The sequence below is a fragment of the Manacus candei genome, unplaced genomic scaffold (genome assembly GCF_025592945.1).
Source record: "Manacus candei isolate 608988 ecotype Guabito, Panama unplaced genomic scaffold, ASM2559294v1 h1tg000043l, whole genome shotgun sequence".
Lineage (NCBI taxonomy): Eukaryota > Metazoa > Chordata > Aves > Passeriformes > Pipridae > Manacus > Manacus candei.
The window spans coordinates 18,135,335-18,158,952 of record NW_026138091.1 but is presented as its reverse complement, the minus strand read 5'-3'; the positions used below and the strand labels follow the sequence as shown (position 1 = coordinate 18,158,952).

General features: G+C 37.0%; 1 protein-coding gene across 5 annotated transcripts in view; it reads right to left on the bottom strand.

The window, feature by feature from the left end:
* The window catches only part of PTPRZ1 (protein tyrosine phosphatase receptor type Z1), a 138,850-nt gene that overhangs the window by 22,472 nt on the left and 92,760 nt on the right, over positions 1-23,618 (bottom strand). For 4 of the 5 annotated variants that reach the window (XM_051795349.1, XM_051795351.1, XM_051795350.1 and 1 more), the window contains exons 11-14: positions 20,187-20,230; positions 13,650-17,220; positions 9,807-9,951; positions 2,868-2,959 (exon numbers count right to left, since the gene is read on the bottom strand). In XM_051795349.1, coding sequence (XP_051651309.1) covers positions 2,868-2,959; positions 9,807-9,951; positions 13,650-17,220; positions 20,187-20,230 — 3,852 coding nt within the window. The remainder of the gene's footprint in view (positions 1-2,867; positions 2,960-9,806; positions 9,952-13,649; positions 17,221-20,186; positions 20,231-23,618) is intronic. The other variant, XM_051795353.1, reaches the window with a different exon arrangement.

Below are 23,618 nucleotides of genomic sequence, written 5' to 3'. Positions count from 1 at the left end.
GCTCTGTCTTTAAGCCCCCCAAATCAAGGTGCTGATTCTGCAAGACGCTGAGCTTGTCTGTAAATAGAAGAACACACAGAATTCCCTGTGAAGTCAAGGAGAAATGGGAAGATTATCTGTTTGCTACAAGATGTTCAAAGGGAGAATGTAGGAGCACAGCTCTGAAAAATACTGATAAAGCAAGAATGAATGATTCAGCAGAGTTGTGTGGGTGTTTTATGCTGATTAGTGTTGCACTGGAATTCTGATCCAGTATATGGACTGGCCGCATAGTCCCAAGCCTACTAAATTAAAGCAGCATTATACCAGTAGTTTAATATTAACTGACATGTTGCATGTTTGCATTGGTATCCAAAGGAATCTTTTTTTTAATCTTTTACTGCATCAGCGACTACGTCCAGTCCAGAATTTCCCCCCCATTCTCCTCATGATTCTACAATTATTTATGAATAATAAGTCTGATCCTGGCAGTACTGACTGCAAATTTTCATACCAGGTCTTGTATTTCAAGATTTCAGTGAAAGATTTATGTTTAAGACTTTCTGGATACTCACAAAGAAAAGATCTACATTCTCAAGGAATAACCGTGATTCATGTAACTTTGGGGTTCTGATACTGAGTCTGAATTTTCCATCTGATATTTATATTTCAGGACATCTTCATTTTACTTTATACAAATATAGAAAAACACTCTTGTGTAGAACATTCATCAGAGATCATGCCAAAAATCTTTGGGACTTTTAATCTTCTCTTTCCTGCAAAGATGCCACGCAAACAAAGTCATCTGCTTGTTAATTATCCGTTAAAGGAGGATATTCTTTCACAGAGTGTTGGTTCTGAAGAATAATTTTGTTGTTTTGTTTTTTTTGGTTTTTTTTTAAAGCCTTTCATGGACTAAAAATATGTTTATTTCACAATCTGTAATTTCATCACTATTTCATATGAGAACAAAACATCAAAAACATTGAACAAGGACCTGTTATTTACATCAACCGATGTTCAGCATTTAGCCCACCTAATAATTTTAGCTTTCAGTTACCAAGATTTTTTTGATTTGTAGTAAGATCTATCTGGTCTTCTACTTACATGACTGGACCCTAATAAAAAAGTGAATTTATCCAGTCAAGCCTAAGAGAAGTTGAACAACCATGTAACATTATCTTCACACTTCAGAGATAAAATCTGGTATAAAGTGTTTATCCTAAAGATATGCAAACACAGAACCAGAAGGGTAGGCAAATGACCCTAAGAGTGAGGACAACATGGGAGAAAGAGATCTCAGGTTTTGTTTCATTGCCAGAGCTAATCTCCCAACTCAATCACTTCTGAACCAGGAATGTATTTCATATCTGGATGGCAGATACCACTTCAAACTACTTAGAGTTTGATAGTGGGTCCAAATACTACCCTGTAATTGATTATTATTTGAATGCATCTTTGAATTGTTCTGCAAAGTGCCATGGCATTTTCTGTGAATAACTGAACTCCTCTCTCTGCCAATGAAACCCTTCAAAAGAAAGACTTAATATATAATGAGATCTGTGGAGTGTGCTTTTGGTCATATCCATAGGAATTAAACTTAGCAGTTACAAAATGCTCTTCCTGCCTACACTCTTTGAAGGTATTATGTTGCAGTTAAACTCAATTGTAAAATTACACTGCTGCAACACTTGTACAATAGAAAACTCAAAACCTGCTCACTTGACATCTGTTGCATGCAAAATAAAATGAACTATTTCCTCGGTGCTTGCAGCTTTTTCCATAAAATGTTTTATGTATCTTCAGTCACTTGGCAAAACTTTTCTCTTTAATATTTATCAGCATTTCAGAAGGAAAACCTCCAGCTTCAAAACACATATTTTAAGAACTCTGAACTCATTTAGTAAAAGGTTATGCAACTCCTAACAGTGGCAATCAATACAAAAGGCATTTAAAGATAATTTAAAGATGTCTACAATTCAGTTACAACAGAAGCCTAATGTCTGGGATTTATTTAATTAAGTGTGTTTACTAGTTATCTACCCAAGGGCTGATTTTCTTCCCTTATTCATTCCATGGGAATACATCGCCTTGTGTAATAGCAGTTTGTAAAAACATTACTTGTGGAACAAGATATCCTCGTCTCACAGGTGAAAATGTGGCTTAGGATCTGCTTCAGAATTAATCTATTTAGAGTACTTTCATTCTACACAGATTGAAAAAGTTGGGAGGGCTGCATGTGCTCCTCTGATACCCTTTCAGGAGGAAGGAAAAGATAGAATTTCTCCAAATAAATGTGGTGGATATAGAACCAGAAGACACCAATAAGGTTCTGAACTTCTGTACCATTTTTATGAAAGGATCCCAGAGAACTTTACCATAGTAACTATTCTAGTAAAATACATAAGTTTAAGAACACATAATTGAAATGAAATGCAGACAGATGAGACATATGCTCATCTTGCTGGTAAAAAGAATAGGAAATGTTCTATACAATGGTGACAAACCCAATTAAAGGCAGAAATATAGCAGAATATGTTGCTCCATCTTGAGACAGTGAACTAGAGCTATTTAGCATAGCTCAGATGGCTACACTAGCAGCAGCCACTCTAGGGAGGTTACACCTCAAATGGCTAGAAGGCACAGCGTATCTTTGAGACAACTCTGTAAGGTGAAAATATTTCTCTTCTTTGTTACCTACAGGAGAGAGTATTAGGAACACTAGTCTCTGCCAACATCAAGTGCACCTGTGTTTACATAGATTTGTACAAGAAGCTACAAATCTCTGGTTTACAGATGTTACAGTACGTGAAGAATTCATATTGACACATATAAAACAGTATCTTCTGACAGCTAACACCAATCCACAGAGTAGTTGCCAGAAATACCTGAGACTGGGAAGATTGGAGCTGGGGGAGCAGAAATCACTCGAGGTGATGTATTATCTTCTAAATAAAAGTGAGCAGTCTGGAAACATTTCCTGGAGGGGAAGAAACATAAATAAATATTGCAAAACAAACAAATGAGCCAAACAAAAAAACCCAACAAAACATTATCTAAGATCTTTTGGAATTCTGGCATTATTGAGTCAGAAAGGAAAATCTTGGTTTTGAAAACCATTTTTCATTGACTGTCAAATATTACTGCTACAATATAAATATTCCCCCAGCACACCACCAAATTATACATACAACTTGACGATACATTACCTCAGTATAATACATAGTTCATGCAACTGTACCTATACCAGAGGCAGAGGATAGAGCACGCATCAGACATAGTGACAGCTGAAAGAGGAACTCTGCATCAGGAGCTATTGTAGACGCTGTGCAACTCCAAGTACAAAAAATGCTACTGTCTTCCTGGCTTATTCAAATTCCCACACACAGTTACTGTTCCCTTTTACGTGATTATGCTAGCCTGAAGATGGAGCAGTGTATGAGATCAGTCGTGGTAACTCATTGATAGATCCTACTGCAGATATGGAAATGCAGTAAAAGACAACGTGCCCTGTAACAGCTTAACAGTGGCTCTAGAACTACTATGACTGGGGTTAAACATTATTTTCATAATGTAATCGCAACACTGAGGGAACTTTAACCAAGGAGGACTTCCCAAAGTTGACAGACAGAAACGGGGGAATTTCTAACTCCAGGAGATGCTGGCTTTGTTGCAAAAACATTGAAGTATGAATACAAATGGAATCAACTTCAACTATGACCCACAATGTTATTTGTATCTGTGTTGTAATCCAGATGCGAAGATAATAGGAATAGCATCTGTTAACAGTCCAAGCTATTCAAGGGAATGAGTAATCAACTGCTGCTGTAAGCTTTGCAAAGCCTCTTTAATTAAAAAATCTCCATATGATTAGACATACTAATAACAATCTTTACTTTGGGTCACTTAATCTTTTTGAAATATTATTCACTAATCGTTAAATTTAAAAAGAAATATATGCATAACAAAAATATTAATCTCATTTTATATTTATGAGATTCTGCTTCTTCAAAGCTGAAGCTGTTGTATGATTGCTACTTTGTGTAATCATTGTAATTTTTAATTCTGTACCATTCCTATATCATTGCAGTGACATAATTGTTATAAAAAAACATAAATTTTGAAGATATTTTGAAAAATAGATAGGGAATATGTGGCTGTTGTAATCCTTTTCAGAACATTAATGAAGATAATAAAGACTTTGGTAAGTTTATTTGAATTAAGCCTCCGGGAAACATGCCCATAATCTCGGAATTTGTTGGGAATTTTCGATCTGTGTACAATACAGATTCTCTTAAAACACAAGAAAAAGTGGACAGCTACATCAAAGGGAAAACTGTGGCACACAAAACAGTTCTGGTGATTCACAGGACAAATTAATTTGAAATTAGAATCTTCTCAAAGCATATTTGTGATGTTTACAGAGAAGCTTTGGCTTTGCATGAGAAGTTTGGAGCAATGCTATCTGTTATGTAGCTGGTTTTACTTAGAAATGGCAATTTTGGATGCAGACCAAGAACACATTCAGGATGTGCCTGGGAACACCTTTCTAATTTTTAGAGTCTACCACCTTACAGTTAGTTAATGGTTGATGAGGTGAGAGAGGCTGTCTCACTGCTAGCATAAGACTCAAGAGTTAGTCTCAGGACTGTCTGTGTATGTCCAAAATGTAGGCAAGTGCCAAAGTACTTGAAATCATCAAACACTTTGGAAAGTCCGGCTCTGCCTGCCGGGCACAGTGAATCCTGTACTATGCTTATCAAAAACAGCACCAACCAAACATGCCAACCAGCCTGATGCTAAAGCTCCAAACCCAAAAAGTGTCCTTCCCCAAATATCTACTGCTTGTGAACAATGATCATACCTAAAGTTTATGGACTAACATTACAGAGTTTTGTCACCTCCTTGCTTGAGAAAAGATTGAGCTATAAAGAATTTAATTAGCATAATTGCTTTCACATCTAAAGTAGTACTTAAAATGTCCCCATAATATACCATACACTCATTATCTGTCACTGAACCAATGTATTTTTAATCTTTAACAAGTTAATTGTGACTGAAAATAAATTACACCCTTAGCACATTTGAGAGACAAATTCATAGCAGTTGACTTAACCTGTAATAAGACTCACAAATAGGCACTCCATCTGCTTCTGCATCAGCAGTGAAAGCCTTCATGATTAAACCTAATGCTAATATCCACATATCGTTAATTATCACTTGTTGTTAATGAAAAAAGTGATGACTATTTCAAACTTCCAGACAAAGGTCCCATCACTCAATGTTAAACTGATTATTTAATTTACACCTTTCATCACAGAATTTAGATCTTCAACCTAAAACTGTAATTTGTAATTTAGACACAGCACTTCTTCGATCACACACTTTATATATGGAGATGGTGCTAAGCCATTGAATTAATTACAGTGTCTGGATCTGTATAGGAAGGCATACAGCAGCAGCAGTGCTTCTGTCTAACAGGAGGGACACTAGATCTGAATGAGCACTTCAATGGGAACTTTGGACAAGACTAAGCCTCAGACTGTTTTTCCAGAATTTGGGCCCCTTGACCTTGGCTGCGGATATCTGCCTACTTCTCCCCCAGGGCAGGGATTGCTCAGAGCTTAACTGGGATTGTCACTGAGGCAGACAAAGAGCACGACACTGTGTGTGCATGGGAACGTGCATATGTGCATGGTGTTTGCTGCTGCACGGACTGAGGAAGGGAGTGGAACCTTGGAAGTCAAGAGGCATCTGTGAGAGGATGTGTTTGCACATCCCCTGCTTGCCAAGAATGGTCTTAGAGGCATAGTTACTTCTCTGAGAACTTCTTTTGAGCTCATAAGATTATGTACCAATAAGCATTCTCAAACACTTATTTGAATTTACTTTTAAAAGCTTCAGATAATTTAAAGATCTGATACAGTCAAAGGATCTTCAAATGGATCTTCAATGGATCCAATGATGCCAATTATTCAATTTTTAAATGACTACAATTAATTTTTATGTGCTTGTCAGCTGGAATTTTGTCAGATTTTACAACACTTTCATTTATAATTTGATGTCACACTGTTGAAAAGTTTTTCCTTCATGGATGAATGAGTGTGGCCTTTGTGAATTTAAATCTGATTTTAGTGTTTCTCCATGTGCAAGTTTAACGATCCTTAGAGAGGGTTCTCAACTCTGTTCCCATAAACTTATCACAGGACTCAAGGCATCAGTTCAAATAATGAATAAGGAAATGAACATTTCCTGACAGTTCTGTTTCAAAGATATGAGGTCGTAGAGGAAAGTTAAAAGTTAAATGGCTACTCAGGGTGTTGTCTGCCATCAGGTTGGTAATTTCTGATGTGTTGCTGTCATGAGATGTGTAAGAGCCTGCATGACAGTCAGCTGATATTCAGTAAGTCTACAGATACAAATGTAGCTGGAAGGCATTAGCAGTTTGCGGTTCGGGTTATTACAGCCAGTCTTTTACTAGAGTTCACATATATTCACTGGAAAAGAATTTTGAATGGTACAACTCCCACAGCTGACAACTGCTACCGTTTTACTATTCTCCAAGCTCTTCTTACAGTGACTATTATAAAACTGATCTGCACAAATACGATTAATTAAGAAAAATGGTAATAATGAAGCCATCCAGAATAGAACAGAGCAAGTACTTTCAAATACTCCTCCTGCATCTCTGCTGCAAGGACTCAGTCAAGTAGACAGATACTGAGAAAGATGGATAAATTCTAGAATTGGACATAAAATTCTCTCTAAAGCTTTAAAAAAAGTCTATCTGGACAACAAGACCATTAAACAGGCAAAAGAATCTCCTTGTTTATTCCCCTGTAATCTTACACATGCGTAAGAAATTAAAGGAAAATGAAATTACTTGAAAATTGCTTGAATCACAAAAGATACACAGAAACAGAGTAGTTCAAAATTGCGTATTTTCCTACTGGCAATTAGTCAATCTTTAGACAATTTTGCCATTAGAAGTTTTCAACCCTGTTAGAGGAATTAATATTTTACCAAAAAAAGATTGAAACTGTGCCTAATGGCATAGGGAAGAGATTGAGGAATTTCCTCAAGTGCTGATTAACAATTTCATGTAAAAAAAACCCCAAACCAAAACCCAAACAACAGATGGTATAGAATTATTTTTCTAATACAAGTCATTCAAGTGAAGAACAAAATAATTTTGCCTTTCTTTAACCTGGAGAGATTAGAACTTGTTGCTCTTTGTAGTTATTGGTTTTCTAAACCAAATAACACACCTTCTGCAGATTCATATTAGGAGTTAATAGTGGAAACAACCCAAAGTATTATTCACTCAAATAACCAGCTAGGATATACCAATGCTTTTTTAACTGACTACTATTGAAAATGGAATATAGGATAACTTCTTGAAAACATAAAATTTTTATGAACTTTAATAAGTGAAAATAATTGGTCCAAATTAAAAAAAAATAAAAGAGCATTACAGAAAGAAACATTGACAGCTTACCTCAATTATTTCAAAATAATATAAATCTAACCACAAAAAATATTACAGACTTTCTAGTAATATTTTCCAGGCTTAATAAAAACTGCATAGCAATGAAGTTATTTAATATCTTGGTTTTTTCCAGGCTTTACAAAGAGGTGAGGGTTTTGGTAACTTTGAAAGAGGGTTACCAAGTCCTACCTACAATACATACTTCTTATGTTTCATTCCCCTGAAATAAGAAATAGTTACTGGTGTTATCATAATGCCAAGAGAATTTTGTTGAGGATTATCAATAAAAGAGCTCCATATTTTATTTTGTAGTACACAAGAAATACAGAAAAGATTAAATTCCATTCAAGAAGATATTATTGCTAACGGGATTTTTATCGTATTCTGAAAGACCCGCTTTACAGAGTTGTTCATTCTCAGAAAAAGAATACAAAATGAACACCATGTTATTCAACAAAAACAAGCTTGTAATGTGTAGGATTACTAGAACTGAATTGTACAATCTGGGTCTTTAAATGGATGGTGTTCTTTGGCAAATAGAAGAGATTTCAAATACTGTTCAGCATCAGGGATGAACCCCTTTGGAAGATAAATATGAACATTCACGTTGCATAACATGACAGACACGAAAAGATTCTCAGTATGCAAGTGGTTAGCTGGAAATCCTGGCATGGACAGTATAATTATCCAAATACACATAAACTAAGAAATGAGTTCTGTAATTATTATGACAATTAACTTCTACTTGGGAAAACAGAAGAAATATTTATCAAAATTCATTTTCAGAAGTGTCCTTAACCATGGTAATTGCTGACTGACTCACTAGCACACTTGCCTGGAAAAAACGAAGCTTGAACTCAATTTCTCAAGCCTAGTCTGTTCAGGGACGGAATGTGTTCTGTCCCCATGTAGGACATATCCTGATAGGCCAACAGAAAACCAGTGTCAGGAGACTAGAAGAAAAGTCAGTAAGCACAACTTGGACATCACATACGGAGACTACAGTAGTCAGTACCTTGGAAAGTGTAGTCTGAGTCTCTACTTGTTCTCAACCATATTTTTGCATTTTAGATTAAGCGGGATTAGTGGGGGTTGGGGAAGAAGAAACAAGCTCTGGAAGCTTCTGTGAGATTTTTAAGTGTCTTCCCCCTTCTTTGTACAGTTCTTGTAAGAACAAGGTCCTGTTTCTGACTGCTGGTTTCTGTGTTAGCACAGCAGAAGCAGTGACAGGATCAGGTTCCAGGCAATCACTGAACAGCAAAAACCTCCATGGCAGGAAGTTTTTGCAACTTAGTTCCCTCTTCTGGTCCACCACTGCACTTCGTCCCTGAGAATTTCCACACTGGAAAAAGTGCATGGGTTTTGAGAGCTTAAGCATACATGTCCCTAGGAAGACTGGCTTTAGAACCAACAAAAGAGTGCCAAAGGCTGGGATCAGAGCTACATACTGCCAACTAGATTCCTGATATGCTTTTAGCTCAGGCCAACTTGCAGTATTTACACATTCACTGATTACACACAGAGCATTTTCACACTCTCACTGATTATGTTATCATGACTTCTTATACTTATAAATTCTCTTTATCCTATCTCTTTTTCTTACTGGCATATCAATTTATTAAGTTAGAAAAACATGTCCATGAAGAAACCTGAGTATGCGTGTGCACAAGAAACACATCCTTAGTTACCTGCTAAAAGGTTGGAAAGGCTGGTGGGTTAATTTTGGTTTGGCAGAATCACAAAGTAGAACAACTTTTTAATCACAGAACATCATAACAGCTACTCAGTAAGTGATCTTCAAACAGTTACACTATTATAGTATCACTAAACTCTTCCATTTCTACCTTGTATATAATGTCAGCTACAGAAACTCCTACAGTAGTCTATGAATTGCTTATTCACACAGTCCTATTGAGGACCATGGATTCTCATTCTGAATCAACAACTACCTTTTTTAACTGTTAATGGATTGGAAAGATAGAAAAAACCCCATGCCATGCTATTTATTTTTCTTCTCCCTCTTGCTCTTCCCAGTGCTCTAAGTCACTTGGCTTCTGGGTGATTAATAATCATAAGTAACTGTTTACTAAAATCTCTCAATATGGAAATAAACTATTTGCAGTGGTTAAACCCTCTGTAAACAAAAAGAATTGCAGTTGAGTGCTTTGGACAGAAACCACCTTATTTTGTCTTCTTTATGGCACTGAAAGCAATATGAAGACATTGTGAGAGACAAGATCCAGTCTCTGTCCTATAAACCAGCTCAATAATGCCAGTCACAGTTTTCAAATCAGAGCTCTTTAGAATTGAAAAAAAGATCAACCAAAAAACAACTTACCTCCAGTAAATGAGAATACCCACAAGAACCACTAGACAGATAAAAGTCAGGGCTGATACGACCACAAGTGGTATAACTGTCTTCTTCTCTGATTCCAGACTCTCAGCTAGACCAATACGAGACTCATGGCTAATATTACTTGCCTCTGCAGTCAGAGAAAATTGAAACAGTCCATGTTTAAATTCTGAGAAATGCACAGTACGAGTGAATGTGTCTTATAATGAGCCTACTTAATACCACTTACCTCTGTTTTTTACTACATACTGCAGAAAGTGTATACATTTGCAAACCAGCTTACAGAAAATAAGCAGATAGAGGGTAAAGCAAAGTATTCAAGATCATGTGACTAAGCTTTCCAGCAGTGGAGACTTCTCTTTGTAAGAATAGCAGATTGTTGTTAAAATATAGAAGAAAGTTTTTTATTTTCATCTGTTTATTAGCTGAAAGCCAAGTGAGTTAAAAATCTGAAAATGTAATATTGGAATGTGCATTGGAATTGATATTAATCTGTCACTCATATAATGCAAATCACTTCTCTGGCTAATAGTTTAATAGGAAAATTTTCTTGCAATAGTTCTCATGTGCTTGCTGCATTGCAGTTAATCTTTCTTTATTTTAATCCATTGCCCATTCTGTAACTTGTCTTATAGATACATCCTGCTTCCTTTGAATCCAACTGGTGCACCTCCTCCTTCAACTATACTGGAGCCAGAATTAAATTTCCTACCTCCATCTTTACAGGTGGAGGTAATAATCTGAATTATTATTTAGATATTGCTTAGATTTCATGTTTCTGTGAGCCATGTAATGCTGGTTGAACAAAATATTTGAGCATAGGAATCTGTACGAAAATTAAAACAATATATTCTATAATTTCATTAAAGAAGAAAACACAATGGTGGATGACATCAATCCTGCATTTTTAACTTTGGTCATACCTTAAAAAGTAAACACTTTAAAGCTGTGACTTTGACTAACAATAACTAATTTTTTTTTTCAATCTGTGCAGTTTACTGTGATCTGTGACCATTATGTGAGTTAAAAGGCAGAAATAAGCACTTTTTGCACTTGTTAGGATTAAACCTCTGGAATGTTTTCTACTTTTGTGAATAGTCCTAATTCAATGAATTTTCTGTATAGGAGCAGAATTTTGCTGTCTAGAAATCAGCTACACTGCACTGGGATTTCAAGAGACCAATTCGACAAGAATAAAAAGCTCTCACACAAAATGGAGGAAGGAATGGAGTTGGATCTGGAAAAAAAAAAAAAAGACAGCAAGCAGTGTGTTCTAAATAGGATGTCAAAAAACAAATGGCTTCACCCTGTACAGATTTCCAGGCAGCTCTCTGGTTGCTTGCATTTCCTTGAGTTTAGGGGCTTTCAGAACTTCATATGCAAAAAGGTCTAGGCTCTGATCTTGCAGACATCTTGGTTTTAATTCAAAGCACTCTTAACACCCACATCAATCACTACTTTTTAAATCCTGCAGCTCAGTAGACAAAGTAATTAAGGCACAAGTTACTTCTGAAAAAATCTGTCCCTGAGTTTCCAGTGAGTGGGTTAAAATCAGTACTTCTTATTGATTTCAGAAAAAACTATACGTATGCATGAGAGAACATAATATGATCCCACTGAAACAGTCATACTAGATTATCCAGCTGTGGACCAATTCACAGCACAAAACCCAATCTTATCTGTATAATGACAGGACTCCTTCAAACTGCATAACCAACCCTATTAGGATTCCTCCTGTGGTTAATTAAGGGCAGGCTTCTCCTGTAACACAGGGTTTCTTGTCTGTTTGGACATCATTCCAATGATGGCAGCTGAAAAGGCACTCTCATCTATGGTAGATTTATTTCTAATAACTGATGTGTGTGGATCCTTCATATATTTCTTTCTATTAACTTCTCCTAGTTTTTCAACCGAAGTTGAAAGGTTTAAGTAGCCACAGAGGTCTTACGGATAGAGTCTTAGTTCAGAACAAGCATAATTATGCATCAACAACTACAAGACTGACAGAAGTTTAAATGAAAACTTTTTTCTGCAATGGTCACAACAAGAAGACATTTCACCAATTTCCGGTAAATCCACTGTAACATAGAAATAAGTTCTCAGCTGAGAGGTTCTTTTTTGTTTGTTTTTGTTTCATTTCTTTATAATTTAATTAAGCCAGTATGTCTTTGATTTACAGTAGACCATGTTAGACATTCTCAAATTAATTTTTCAGTTTATTAAAAGACAGTATTTGGCATTGTTTATTGGAAAAAATAATGTACATGAAATGATACTCTCTAGTGTCTTTCAGGAGTATCTAGAAGAAAAACTAAGTCTGTTGTACTCCTCCTCCTCCAGCATTGTATAAGCCTTTTTGAGTTACTTCTGAGAACAATTCAAATGAGACCGATTATATAAACTCAAAGTATCTTATGGTAACACTCATTCATACTAGTAACATAGGTTTTGAAATATTGATGGTATTCTTGCGTATTTTTAAAGAAATGTTATGTATTTTACACAAAGTGGTAACTATTCACTGAACTAATTCACTTATTGATTTAGTCCTGTAACAGCTATCTTGTTAGGATTCCTACTAATTTAAATATATTTTCTATTTTCTTTTATTTTCTATTTTTCACATTCTACTAACCCTAGCTATACAGAGTGCCAATTTGCCACCTTTTCATATTAGGATACTGTTGTTTACAAGTAATATGACGTCATGTGACATAACTGTGTATTTACTTGTAGGACTGGGCCGACACTTTCCCTGCTTTGTGGATTCCATTCCTTAGTGGGTTTAGTTGAATGATACTGCCCTCTACAGGTGCCGTGAGTACTCAATGGAAGTTCAATTTATTTTCTAAAATACAAATTCAGTCTTGTTTCTTGGTTTGTTCTTTGGTTGGTTGATTTAGTTTTTTTCTGGTTTTTTTTTTCTTTTTTTTTTCCCCCATACATCATAGATGGTTTTTAACTTGACTCTCGGATTTTCAATTCTCTAACAAGAAGCAGTGTAAAACACGTGTCCGAATACTTCAGATTTTCCACAGTGTGTTTTTAAATACAAAGGAAATGTGTTATCAGTTTTGCCTTCTGACTTTATCCTTGGAAGCACCGGTCACAAACACTCTTGCTGACTTTTAGAGGAATAAATTGGAAAATAGCACTGAATATAAACAGATAGAGGAGAATCTGGCTCTATTTTGGGAATATGCAAATCTGACAAAAAATTCTGCATCTCACTGAAATATGAAAGTGGCATATGCAGTAAGAATAAAAATTAATATTTTTAAAAATTAAGTTGAATCAGAATCAGGCAAGTATCTTCTTCCCTGTTCAATACCTTTTAGAAAACAAAAAACAATGTGCTGCTGTAAGTTTAAAACAGAATCTCAGAGGTACGTTTCCTCTGGCAGAGGAAGCATGTTTTCCTCTTGTGTTATTTCCATAAGGGCAGCAGTTGTCTTTGTACAGAGAACTTAACAGAGAACCTAAGTCCCTCTCAAACTTTTAAAACTAAAATGAAACAATTAGCACCGCAAAAATTCTGGTTTTAGATTTTGCACCACTCAATTTCTGCTGACAGAATGCATCTATCCAAAAGCAGAATATGAATCTTCTTACTGCAGAATATTTCAGGTGCAGTTTTAAGTAGCCAAAAGTAGCATTCACAAGATATCCAGGTCAGCATTCACCTCGTTCCCCAATGCTTCCTTAATCACACTTACTGGCACTGTTATGTTCTCTTTTTATTATCTGTAGATAAACCTCATTTTCTACAGCACAAAAATATCCCCTCACAGCATCCCACGGTATTCATTAGACTTATCCATAACTAACCTGCCTCAGAGATGTTGAATACTGATGAGTGATCACTAGTAACAGATGAGGCTGATGACTGTGATGATCCAGGAGTTAATTCTGAGTTACCTGCTTCAACTGCCCCTTCAGTGTCTCTCTCATTAAAGTCAGGAAAACTGAAATCTGTTGAAGTTTCATTATCATTAAGGCTATCTGAGGTACCTTGGCCAGAACCACTTTCTTCATCACTTGTAAAAACAGCCCAAGACTTAGACTCTGATGTGTTTTGCAACTGGACACTAGAAGTCTGAAAGTGGTTCTCCAAAACTGTTGGGTCGTTGTGCTTCTTAGGTATCACACTTGCTGTCAAAGTTGGTATGGATGAATAATTACGTCTGTCCATGGCATGGTTTATCTGACTGTCTGATGCAGCAGCTGAAAATTTATCTTCTTCAGGTTTCTCAGAATGTGAGCTTATAATTAGGTTACTCTGATCCTCGTTATTGTTTACCTTTGTATTTTGATCCTCTACTACCATATCCTCATCTTCTCTATGGGAAGTGCATGAGATACAGTTACTTACAGGGAAGCCATCATCATATTCATCGTAGTCATCCTCAACTACAGGAGGCCAAAAATCGGTACTGGACATGATACTGGGAGACAACCCAGAGGATTCTCTAGAAGGAATCAGCAAACTACTCAAAGTTACGGGGATCTCACTTTTGGAAGGAACACCCGTAACTGAAATATGTACATTTGGTAAAGGAAGAGTGTGATGAACAGACACATCAGAAACAGAAACAACTGCAGGCATATGAACAGGATCAAAACCAAGTGTGGAACTTGAAGAGACACTGGCAGCCTCACTTGTTTCAAAAACACTTGAAGAGATACGGCTGTCTGTAGGAGTAGCTATGTGTGGTAATGTATCACCTCTTAGGAAGGGAGTTGTTACGGCATTTGCTGCTTGGAGGGGAAAGGCATTTGTATTTTCTAAACTGGTCAGCTGGAATGAAACATCACTACTGTACAATGAAGGCATAACCTTCTGAAAAACTTCACTGTTAAACAAACTGGATGAAACATACTCCTCACTCGCATAAGAAACAGTTAAACCTTGAAGTGACGCTGTGGGTTTACTAAAAGTGTTTGACATCATATCAGCAACAGAAGGTGGAGATGTAGGATGCAGCTTGATTTCAGTTGTAGCAGAACCTGGTGCCATTTGATGCAATATTTGGTCAAATGTAGAACTATCTTTATGAACCTTTGAACTTTCAGCCAATACCGGATCACTAGGCACAACCGCAACTGTGTTAAGCAGAGTGCCATCGTCAGAAGATTGGAAGGAGGACTGCAGTAATGCTTCATTATTTAAGGTAGCTGAGGTCTCATAAAAGTACAGCTGAGTCGAGGATAACATTTTGCTATAAGCAGGGGCAGAGAGAGCTTGATCTGAGCTTGCACTAAGCATAGGTTTAAGCAAAGTGTCATCAAAGGCCGGAGTTGTAACATGCAAAGGCTGAACAGAAAGGTGATTTTCTGTAAGTTTACTAATATCATCATCAAATATCTTAGTAGTGGGAAAAGCAAAAGAGACTGGAAGTATTCCCTTTGTGCTAGAAACAGGAAGCGGGCTTTCTTGCAGAGATGTATTCTGCTTAATTACATCATTATTAGAAACAGATGCAGAAAGTTCATGTATCACTTTACTTTGAGCACTGGAGGACACTTCACTTAAGGAGGAGGAAATTTTCAGTTCTCTCTCATCTCCATTTATAACATCACCTTTTTGAAGCATGTTATTAACATCACTAAACCCAGACGATTCATATAGAATCTCATCTACAGAATCAGAGGAAGAAACATTAAGTATCATCAAAGTATCTGTATCAGGCAAAAGGGACTCACTACCAGAGTATGCTTCAGACCAATCCATGTCACTAGATAGAGAGTGTGTAGGCTGCAGCAAAGTATCAGCTTGTGATATTACAGAAGAAGGTTTATGCACCAGTACATTGTTATAGCTGCTAAATAAAGGATCTTGATGAAATATGTCAACAGAATCATGCACAAATTCTGAAGAGTCATATGAAACAGTAAAGCTTTGGAGGGAGCCCACATTACCAGACAAAGCATAAGGAAGTTCAGACATTGTAGATAGTACATGCACATTTAAATCACTGCTGGATGGTTCAACTTGAGAAAATATGTGAGTTCTATTATGACCAAATATCAGTGTCTCTGAAGCAGCATGAGTGGTCTGATGTGACACCACATCAGCATATTCAGCAAGGCTTGGCTGTATTAATGTATCACCCTCTGCCAACGTCAAAGAAGCATGCAGGGACACCTTATCACTTGCAACAGCTGGAGTAGCACTTTGTGGAAACATTTGAGAAACTGTATACAAACGGTGAAACATTTTACTACTGGAGGAAGCAGAGGAAAATGTAAGCAAAGGTACATCATCATAGGAAGACAGGGTGGGTTCAAATGACACATCAACACTGGGAAATACAGGTGTAGCATGCAAGGTCACATCACTATCTGATGTAGCAGGGGTAGAGTCGAGCATCTGAGAGTCAAACAATAAAGGGGTGACTAGAGGAAACACTTCACTACTGTAGGAAGGTTGAAGAGGTATCTCACCATTATAGACTGGCTGAGTTGTCTGAGAGAGTACCTCACTGGCAGCAGAAGCAGAACCAAATTCTCCAGAGCTTGAAGAGATAGAGTGAGGTGATAATTCAGCAGAGGAGAAAGCAAAGGTAGAATAATGTGGCAATTCTAAATCCGCATCTGAAGTGTCTTGTGAAATCACTGGGCTGCTGGAAGAGGGCAATGTAGTTGGCTTTAATGCCTCTACATAAGCATCAGTGTAACTGATCTGAGACAATTGCCTACTAGCTGATGTATCAACAGATTGAGTTGTTGGACCTGTAGCATTATGAAGCCATAAATATCCATCAGTTGAAGTATGCTTTGGAGGCTCATCAGAGCTTGAGGGTGCTGCACCTTCTGAAACATACTTAATGGAGCCTTGGGAAAGAACATCATGCACACTTATATCTGGACTTCCTGAAGGAAGGGTATCTTCTTGGGAGGTCTCCTCCGTAACCAGCTGTGCTGAAGAAGTGGTAGGAACTGAACTCCAAAAGTCATCAGATTCCTCATCAGGTTTAAAAGGAGGCAGTAAGAAATCTTCATCACTGTGGCCAGTAGTGGCTATTCTTGTTGGTTCAGTGCCTGAAGAAAGGTATATGTATTCTTCTTCTACGCCTTTGGTGGAGTCGATGAGCTGAGGAGGAATTCCAGTAATTGTTTGGGACTCCAAAAAATGATCTTCCTCTTCAGAAATTTCACCAACAGGTGGAGAAGTAGCATAATAAACTGCTTTGAAAACATTATCCTTGCTATGCAATTCTTCCTCTCTTGTTAAGTATCTATTTGTTTTAGCTTCATGGAGATTTGTCCCCATTTTTTCTTGACTGTAGCTGGATGTAATCACCTGGAAATCTCTCCTCAACTGGTTTATTGTACTGTCAGTGCTAGGAACCATTGCAGTTTCTTCATCCACCTCTGTTTCCTTTTCATCAACTTCATCCTTTGAAAAAATATCATAGCCGAAGACAATTAAAAATGTTTATAGACTCTGTACCCAAATGAAAACTAAAACTGCAACAATATATTTTCCTGGCTCCATAAAATAAGAGGGGCAAAGCAAGACAATACTTGAGAAAACTGCTGGTCTTAAAAAAAGTATTAAGCATACTTAAGAAAGTATTTCTGCAAAGAACAGGTATCCTCTTCTCTCTTGAAAAATATCAATTATTTGCAATACAAACAAAAAAAATCCTTTGTCTAAACACCTTCCTAAATATTGTGATACTTTTATTGGGTTTGAGAAACAAAAATCAGTCATAGTATTTACTTTATTAAAAAAACCTCTACCTCTTTCCTAATAAAATGTAATTGTATATGCAATATACAGTGTATATTGTATACACAAATATTCCCAAATCTTCGTTCATGAAGCCTAGCCATGATGATGATGATGTATACACACGAAAAAATGAGTTTGCTATCAGAACGTCTTAGAGATTTGCACTAATATCCTGATGTTGATTTAATTGTAATAATAATGGAATTTGTAAAATATATTTATGACCTGCCCTCAAATCTGCTGAATCTTCTGAGTTTTCTGAAAAAGATTTCAGGATGGTCAGCATGACTGTGTTTCACAAGTGTTGTGAGTGATATCCTCTAGTCCCTCTTATGACCCTTTGTTTGCTGAACAGGAATAACAATGAATAATGATACTTTGTGCAAAATCTGTGTAAGAGTTTTGACTTTTAAGGACAGATTGAAAAGAAAAAAAAATTACACGCCCAAATATCAGGATTTAGGCATTCCTTGAGGATCTAAGTTCAAAACCTTTTATCTTCTCTCCCATTTTACATACACCAAATCAAAAAACATAATGTGGAAGCATCTAAATCACTGAGCAAGCATTTTTGCTTTGACCCAGACACAGCAGCACCTGCAGCTCTGTGCTGTGCCCCCATCTAGACCTGCATCACAATCAAACCTGTCCAAGCACAACTCTGCAGACTAGATTGAAGGACACCTTCACTTTCTGAGGGGAGTTGATTTGACAGGCACACACAGCACAGAGCCTCTTGCAAAATACAGCCCCAACTCCTTTTTTTTTTTTTTTTTTTAAGATCTGGCTTGGTGATGTGGTGGCAATGCCTCCTGTTTTTATTCAAAAGCATAATGTTGAGAGAAAACATCGAGGAGACTGGAGATTGGGGCACAGTTATCAATCTAACAACTTCTCATCTTCCACTATAGTTTAGGTTGAGTAGATCATCCACTCCTGCACTGAAGAGGGCACAGCAGGGAGAAAAATGTAAAAAATTTAAAAAATCAAAAAAGCCTTTGAAAGAAAGTGCCCAAGATAAACACCTGCTGAATACATTACCAACTGAAGCACTCAGTGAATAGGAGTTGTTTGCTTTTACCCAGCCTCACCAGAACAAGGGCTTTACCCACTAGGCTAGAGCTGTGCTTCACACTGCAGTTCCTTTTTGTACCAGGAGCTAGTACGAGTGCACTCACACAGTATCAGGTAGCTCATACATGACTCAGGTTTGGATTTCATTTTATGGACTAAATATCTAAAATGTAGGGACAGTAGTACCTAGACTCTGTGTCCTCAAACTTGTTTCTGAAAATCTACTTTCTGTAGGGTGATGCCTGCACTTTTATACTTTCTTGATTCAAGTAAAAATCAATTGAGGTCCACTGGCACTCAGTTACTAATCTGACAGGTACAGTATAATAATCTAGACACATAGCTTATGTTGCAGTGAGGCCCTTGTATAACAAGGAAATGAATGATGCTCCTCGTGGGTGGTGAGACAAAGAGGATTTATTCAAACTCGCGCGCTCTTTTATCCTTACATATCATGTGACTTTCTTAACCAACCAGTTTACCAACTCTGGGGCATGCTCCTTGGGCTCTGTACCTGGGCACATCCTCTGTGCCTTTAGACACGCCTCCCACAAGCTTATATCAGAGAAATGACTATATTATTGGTTACTTAGTGTCCACAAATGCAAGGGAGAGTAAAGATATAGACAGATAAGCACAGACTGCCTACTTAACTGCAAGGACTTGATTAAATCATGTCAAATCACAGAATATTCTGGAAAGGACCCACAAGGATTATCGAGTCCAACTCTTAAATGAATGGCCCATACAGGGATCATACCCATGAAGTTGGTGTTATTAGCACCATGCTCTAACCAACTGAGCTAATCTCAGGGTCACACAGTGAAAATATTGATGTCATAGACCTCCTTACAAATTCTGAGGGATTACTTGATACCAATATAGGTCTTATTGCAGGAACTGCCCATGTTGCAAAATTAGAGACTGTTGAAATCTTGTGTATTTTTACCTCTCTCCTTGCTGGGACACCAGAAACCTAGTTACCGAACATAAAGCCTTCAAAGATTATCATAAAGTCATAAAAAATTGTGTAAAACAGAGCTATATTGTAAAGTCTAACTTGAGTTCAAGAAGCAAATGACCCCCCCCAAGAATTTTGGAGTGACTATTCAACCAATAACACACTGATAGCAGACACATAAATCTCACTCTTCACAATTGCCTTTCTCCCTTACTTTAGTTTACTATGTGATAAGACCATCATAAGCAAGTCAACTTCTCTTTAAACAAACTAAAAAGCCTAACACTGGGTAACAGTTTGATTCTGCTAAATGAACAATTCTGTCAGGTGATTGTAACTCGATTGTGTGATATCCCTTGCTTCACCATCTAACTCCAGCCCCAGAGAACTAAATAGTGAGGTATCTCTATAGTTATCTAGGAAGAAATATAGCTCAAAGGTTGTTTATGTGCATATATATGTATGTATATATAAATGCAGACAATACACTCAGCTGGTGACATATTTTTGTGAATTTTCACAGAATATGATTTCAATTTAGTTGAAATGCATTTATTTGAAATTCTCTCTTAAAAACAAATGAATGCTATACCTCATATTCTTCAGTTTCATTCAGTTCAGGAATGAGGTCAGCCTCTACAAAACAAAAATACACACCGTATCATCGAACATTTTAAATTGACAGAATTATTAATTCTGGAAGGACTCAACAGAGTAGTTAATATGTTTATTGAGACCATGTATAAGATGTTTTATAGGACTGTGTTTGGAGGAGTGGCCAACATCAGGGTTGAGAACTGAGGGTAGCAATGCTAATGCATCTAGACAGGTCATATTCAGCCACAGCAGTTTTGCTGGCTCTAATTTGATACTGCAGCCCATGTTGGATTTGCACTGAGGAACAACATGTTGGTGAGGGAAAGGCAAGTTTATGAGAACATTTTCCATAAGAAAGTACAGTTTAATGCAGAAATACAGAAGAGAGAAAAATGATAAGTTTGAGAACCAAATAGTTCTCTGCATTTAACCTGAAAGCTTGGAAGATATTCTTGTAAAATGATCTGAACTAGTTCTCTGCATTTAACCTGAAAGCTTGGAAGATATTCTTGTAAAATGATCTGTTCTATAGTTTTCATGCAGCAAATTTTTTATTTATGCACCCAGGCTTGGAGTTAGGTACTAGAGCAACAGCCATGCCATCATACTCAACGTGCAGCAGGCTGCCTGCCTCTGTCAGGGCAGACCAAAGAGACCCATCTTTCCTTGATGCCACTGCTTATGGCCTTTTTCAAATTCACACTCCACTTGATTTAATTTAAGGACATGAAGCCAGTTGTATCACATCCCACAAAAGACCCTAATAAACGTGTACTGGGCATTCTCTGAAGAACTCCTCTAAAGGCTTTTGAGTCATCCCCACTTTTCATAAATAAATAACAGCTGAAACAGGATGAAGACATTCATCTCCTACAGCCCAGGTGAAAGTCCTTCTCTCCAAATTCAGAGGTAGTCTCTTGCCTTCTTTCTCTCTGTCTTTTTGGCCAAATCCAATAGTGTACTTCTGGTGGTGATCAGCAAGAAAAGCTTCAAAGTAGGTTGAAAGAAATGTACAAATCTCTGGTAGGAAGTGGCACAGTCTACAGTGAGAGAATTTAAACCTTTCCACAGTGCTAATGCATCCTACTGTTCCTTTGGTACACAGAAAGGCCCATTCCTGTTCTGAACCTTTCTAGGGCTTTTTCCTAAGAAATGTTCTAGCACTCTGTCTGTACACAAATGCTAGTACATAGTCTGAGGGCTCATTTGCACTAAGTGAAAATGCCGGTCTCAGCCTGGGGAGCGATTTGAACAATAGCATCGCACACAGCTCCATGTCGGCATTTCCTCCACAATTCCCAAATGAAGCTTCCTCAATACACTAGTATAAAGTTGTCATCTTCATATTTCTCATTTCTGCAAAGTCAGATGGGGATCTACAACTTAATTTGTATTCTCTTTGGTCTGTCCATATTTACCTTTCAAAACAAATTGAGACGTGCTACAGGCAACATACACTGGATGAAGTTTATCCAAATAATAAGCTTAGACAGTTTCATTTCTAAAGTAAAGTGTGCAAACAAATTATGACTAAACAATGCTGCACAAAATCTTCATAAATTTTTCTTTTGTAACAAACATTTATAAATTACCAAGTACTGAATTGACCTCTCATTAGCAAGATATATAAAAATTATCTTACCTCTGACTCCTGGAAGCCCAGAAGGCTCCAGGGCAGGATGGGGAGGGGAGTGGAGGGAAGGAGGGGGTAGACGAGATAACGATATTCCCTGGCTTCTCAATGACATAAATCAGTATTGTAGACATTAGTGTGAAAGTCTTCCCACAGTAGACCCATGCCATGTATTCTATACTCAACAGACTTCTCTGAAAAATGTTTATAATACAGAGAAATGCTATCCATTCTTTTTGTGGTCTCTATTCTTGAGCTGATTAGAAAAATAAACTGTTCTGAATGTGCTGGAGTAAACAGTAGGGTACCTGCTCTCAAATTCCACCAGATAAAAGTAGTTTCTTGCTATTTTCTCCACAGAGAGGCATTACCATACATTTATATAAAAACTATATAAAAAAACCAGTAAATCTTAAGGAATTTTATAAAGCCTGTTTAAATTTAGTTGGTCATAAGAAATTTATTTGTCAAAAGTATTAGAGACACACACCTACAGAAGTTCTGTTAATCCTGTTACTGAGCTTTTGATTTACAGGAGATTTTAGAAATATACTAACATTCCCCAACAAAAAGAACTGCAACCTCCAAATACAATCCATGGATGTAGGTTGATGAACAAGCTTGTTTATTTTTTCTGGAACATAAATTGATTATTCTATACTTTTCAATAAAATAATTAAATCATTAGTTAGAAAGTTTTGTAGAGGTCTTTTCATAGTCCGTTTCAACAACAGATGAAGAAATGATAGAAAAAACAAAAAAGTTAACCATTTCCCTACATTTATGTTCAATGCAAATCTTCAAAAAAATCTCTTTAAAGAGTTTGATTTGTAATTGTAGAATAATATGAACAACATAAGCTGTTTTCATTTCTGTACTGACTTTTGTAATAAATGGCATGGCAAGAACAAAACTAGAGCCTGTTTCTTTTGATTAAATTAGTTTTCAGATTTCTACTTGTATCAGTACAAAATTAGAAAAAAGCATCCCCTAAATTAGACATTTAATATATGCACAGCGGTTTTTAGGACTAAAATCACAAAGACAGGTTACAAAGAAATTGCATAGTTAGACCCTCGCAAAGCATTGCTGACGGCATGAGCTGCCATGCAGGAGATGGCACAGAGTTTTTTGATAAACACTATCTGAAGTCGATACAAAGGAGGATGAGCAGGGAGCAATATTCTTGTTTTCCCTTTCCTGTATCAGCAAATGCATATAAGTAACATCAGTATTAGCTACACAACAAACTATTGCAGAACCTTCAGAGCTATACAGATGTTATTTAGAGAGTCAAAGAACACATTTAAACAGTTATTCTAAATCCAATTCTAACAGCAAATGAAAAATTTGTAAAAAAAAGGTTGGATTTCTATCAAAGCTTACTAAAACACTCTATACATGATTCCCTTAGTTTTCAATGGAGGTTGTGTAGCTACATGACATAGTGTATCTGGTGATTTTCACTAAGTGGAGCCTAATTGGAAACAATTTTAAGGTGCGCACATACTGTATTACAAGATGAAAGGCTGCCACTCTCAAGAGATAAGGGAAATCCCAAAGAGCAGAGATCTCCACTATGGTGGTTTGCCCAGTGTCACATCATTGCTTCTGAGGCTTCCACAAACTGAGGCAGCGAGCATGGCCTGAGAGAGGTTCTCTCTCTTACAAAGCACTGCTGAGAATAACAGGGTTTAAACCTTGTCTGTGGATCACCAGAGGCTGCAGAGCCCTCACTAACCCCATAAGGGAGGCACACAGACTGCATGGGAAGAAGGCATGAGAAACACTTTC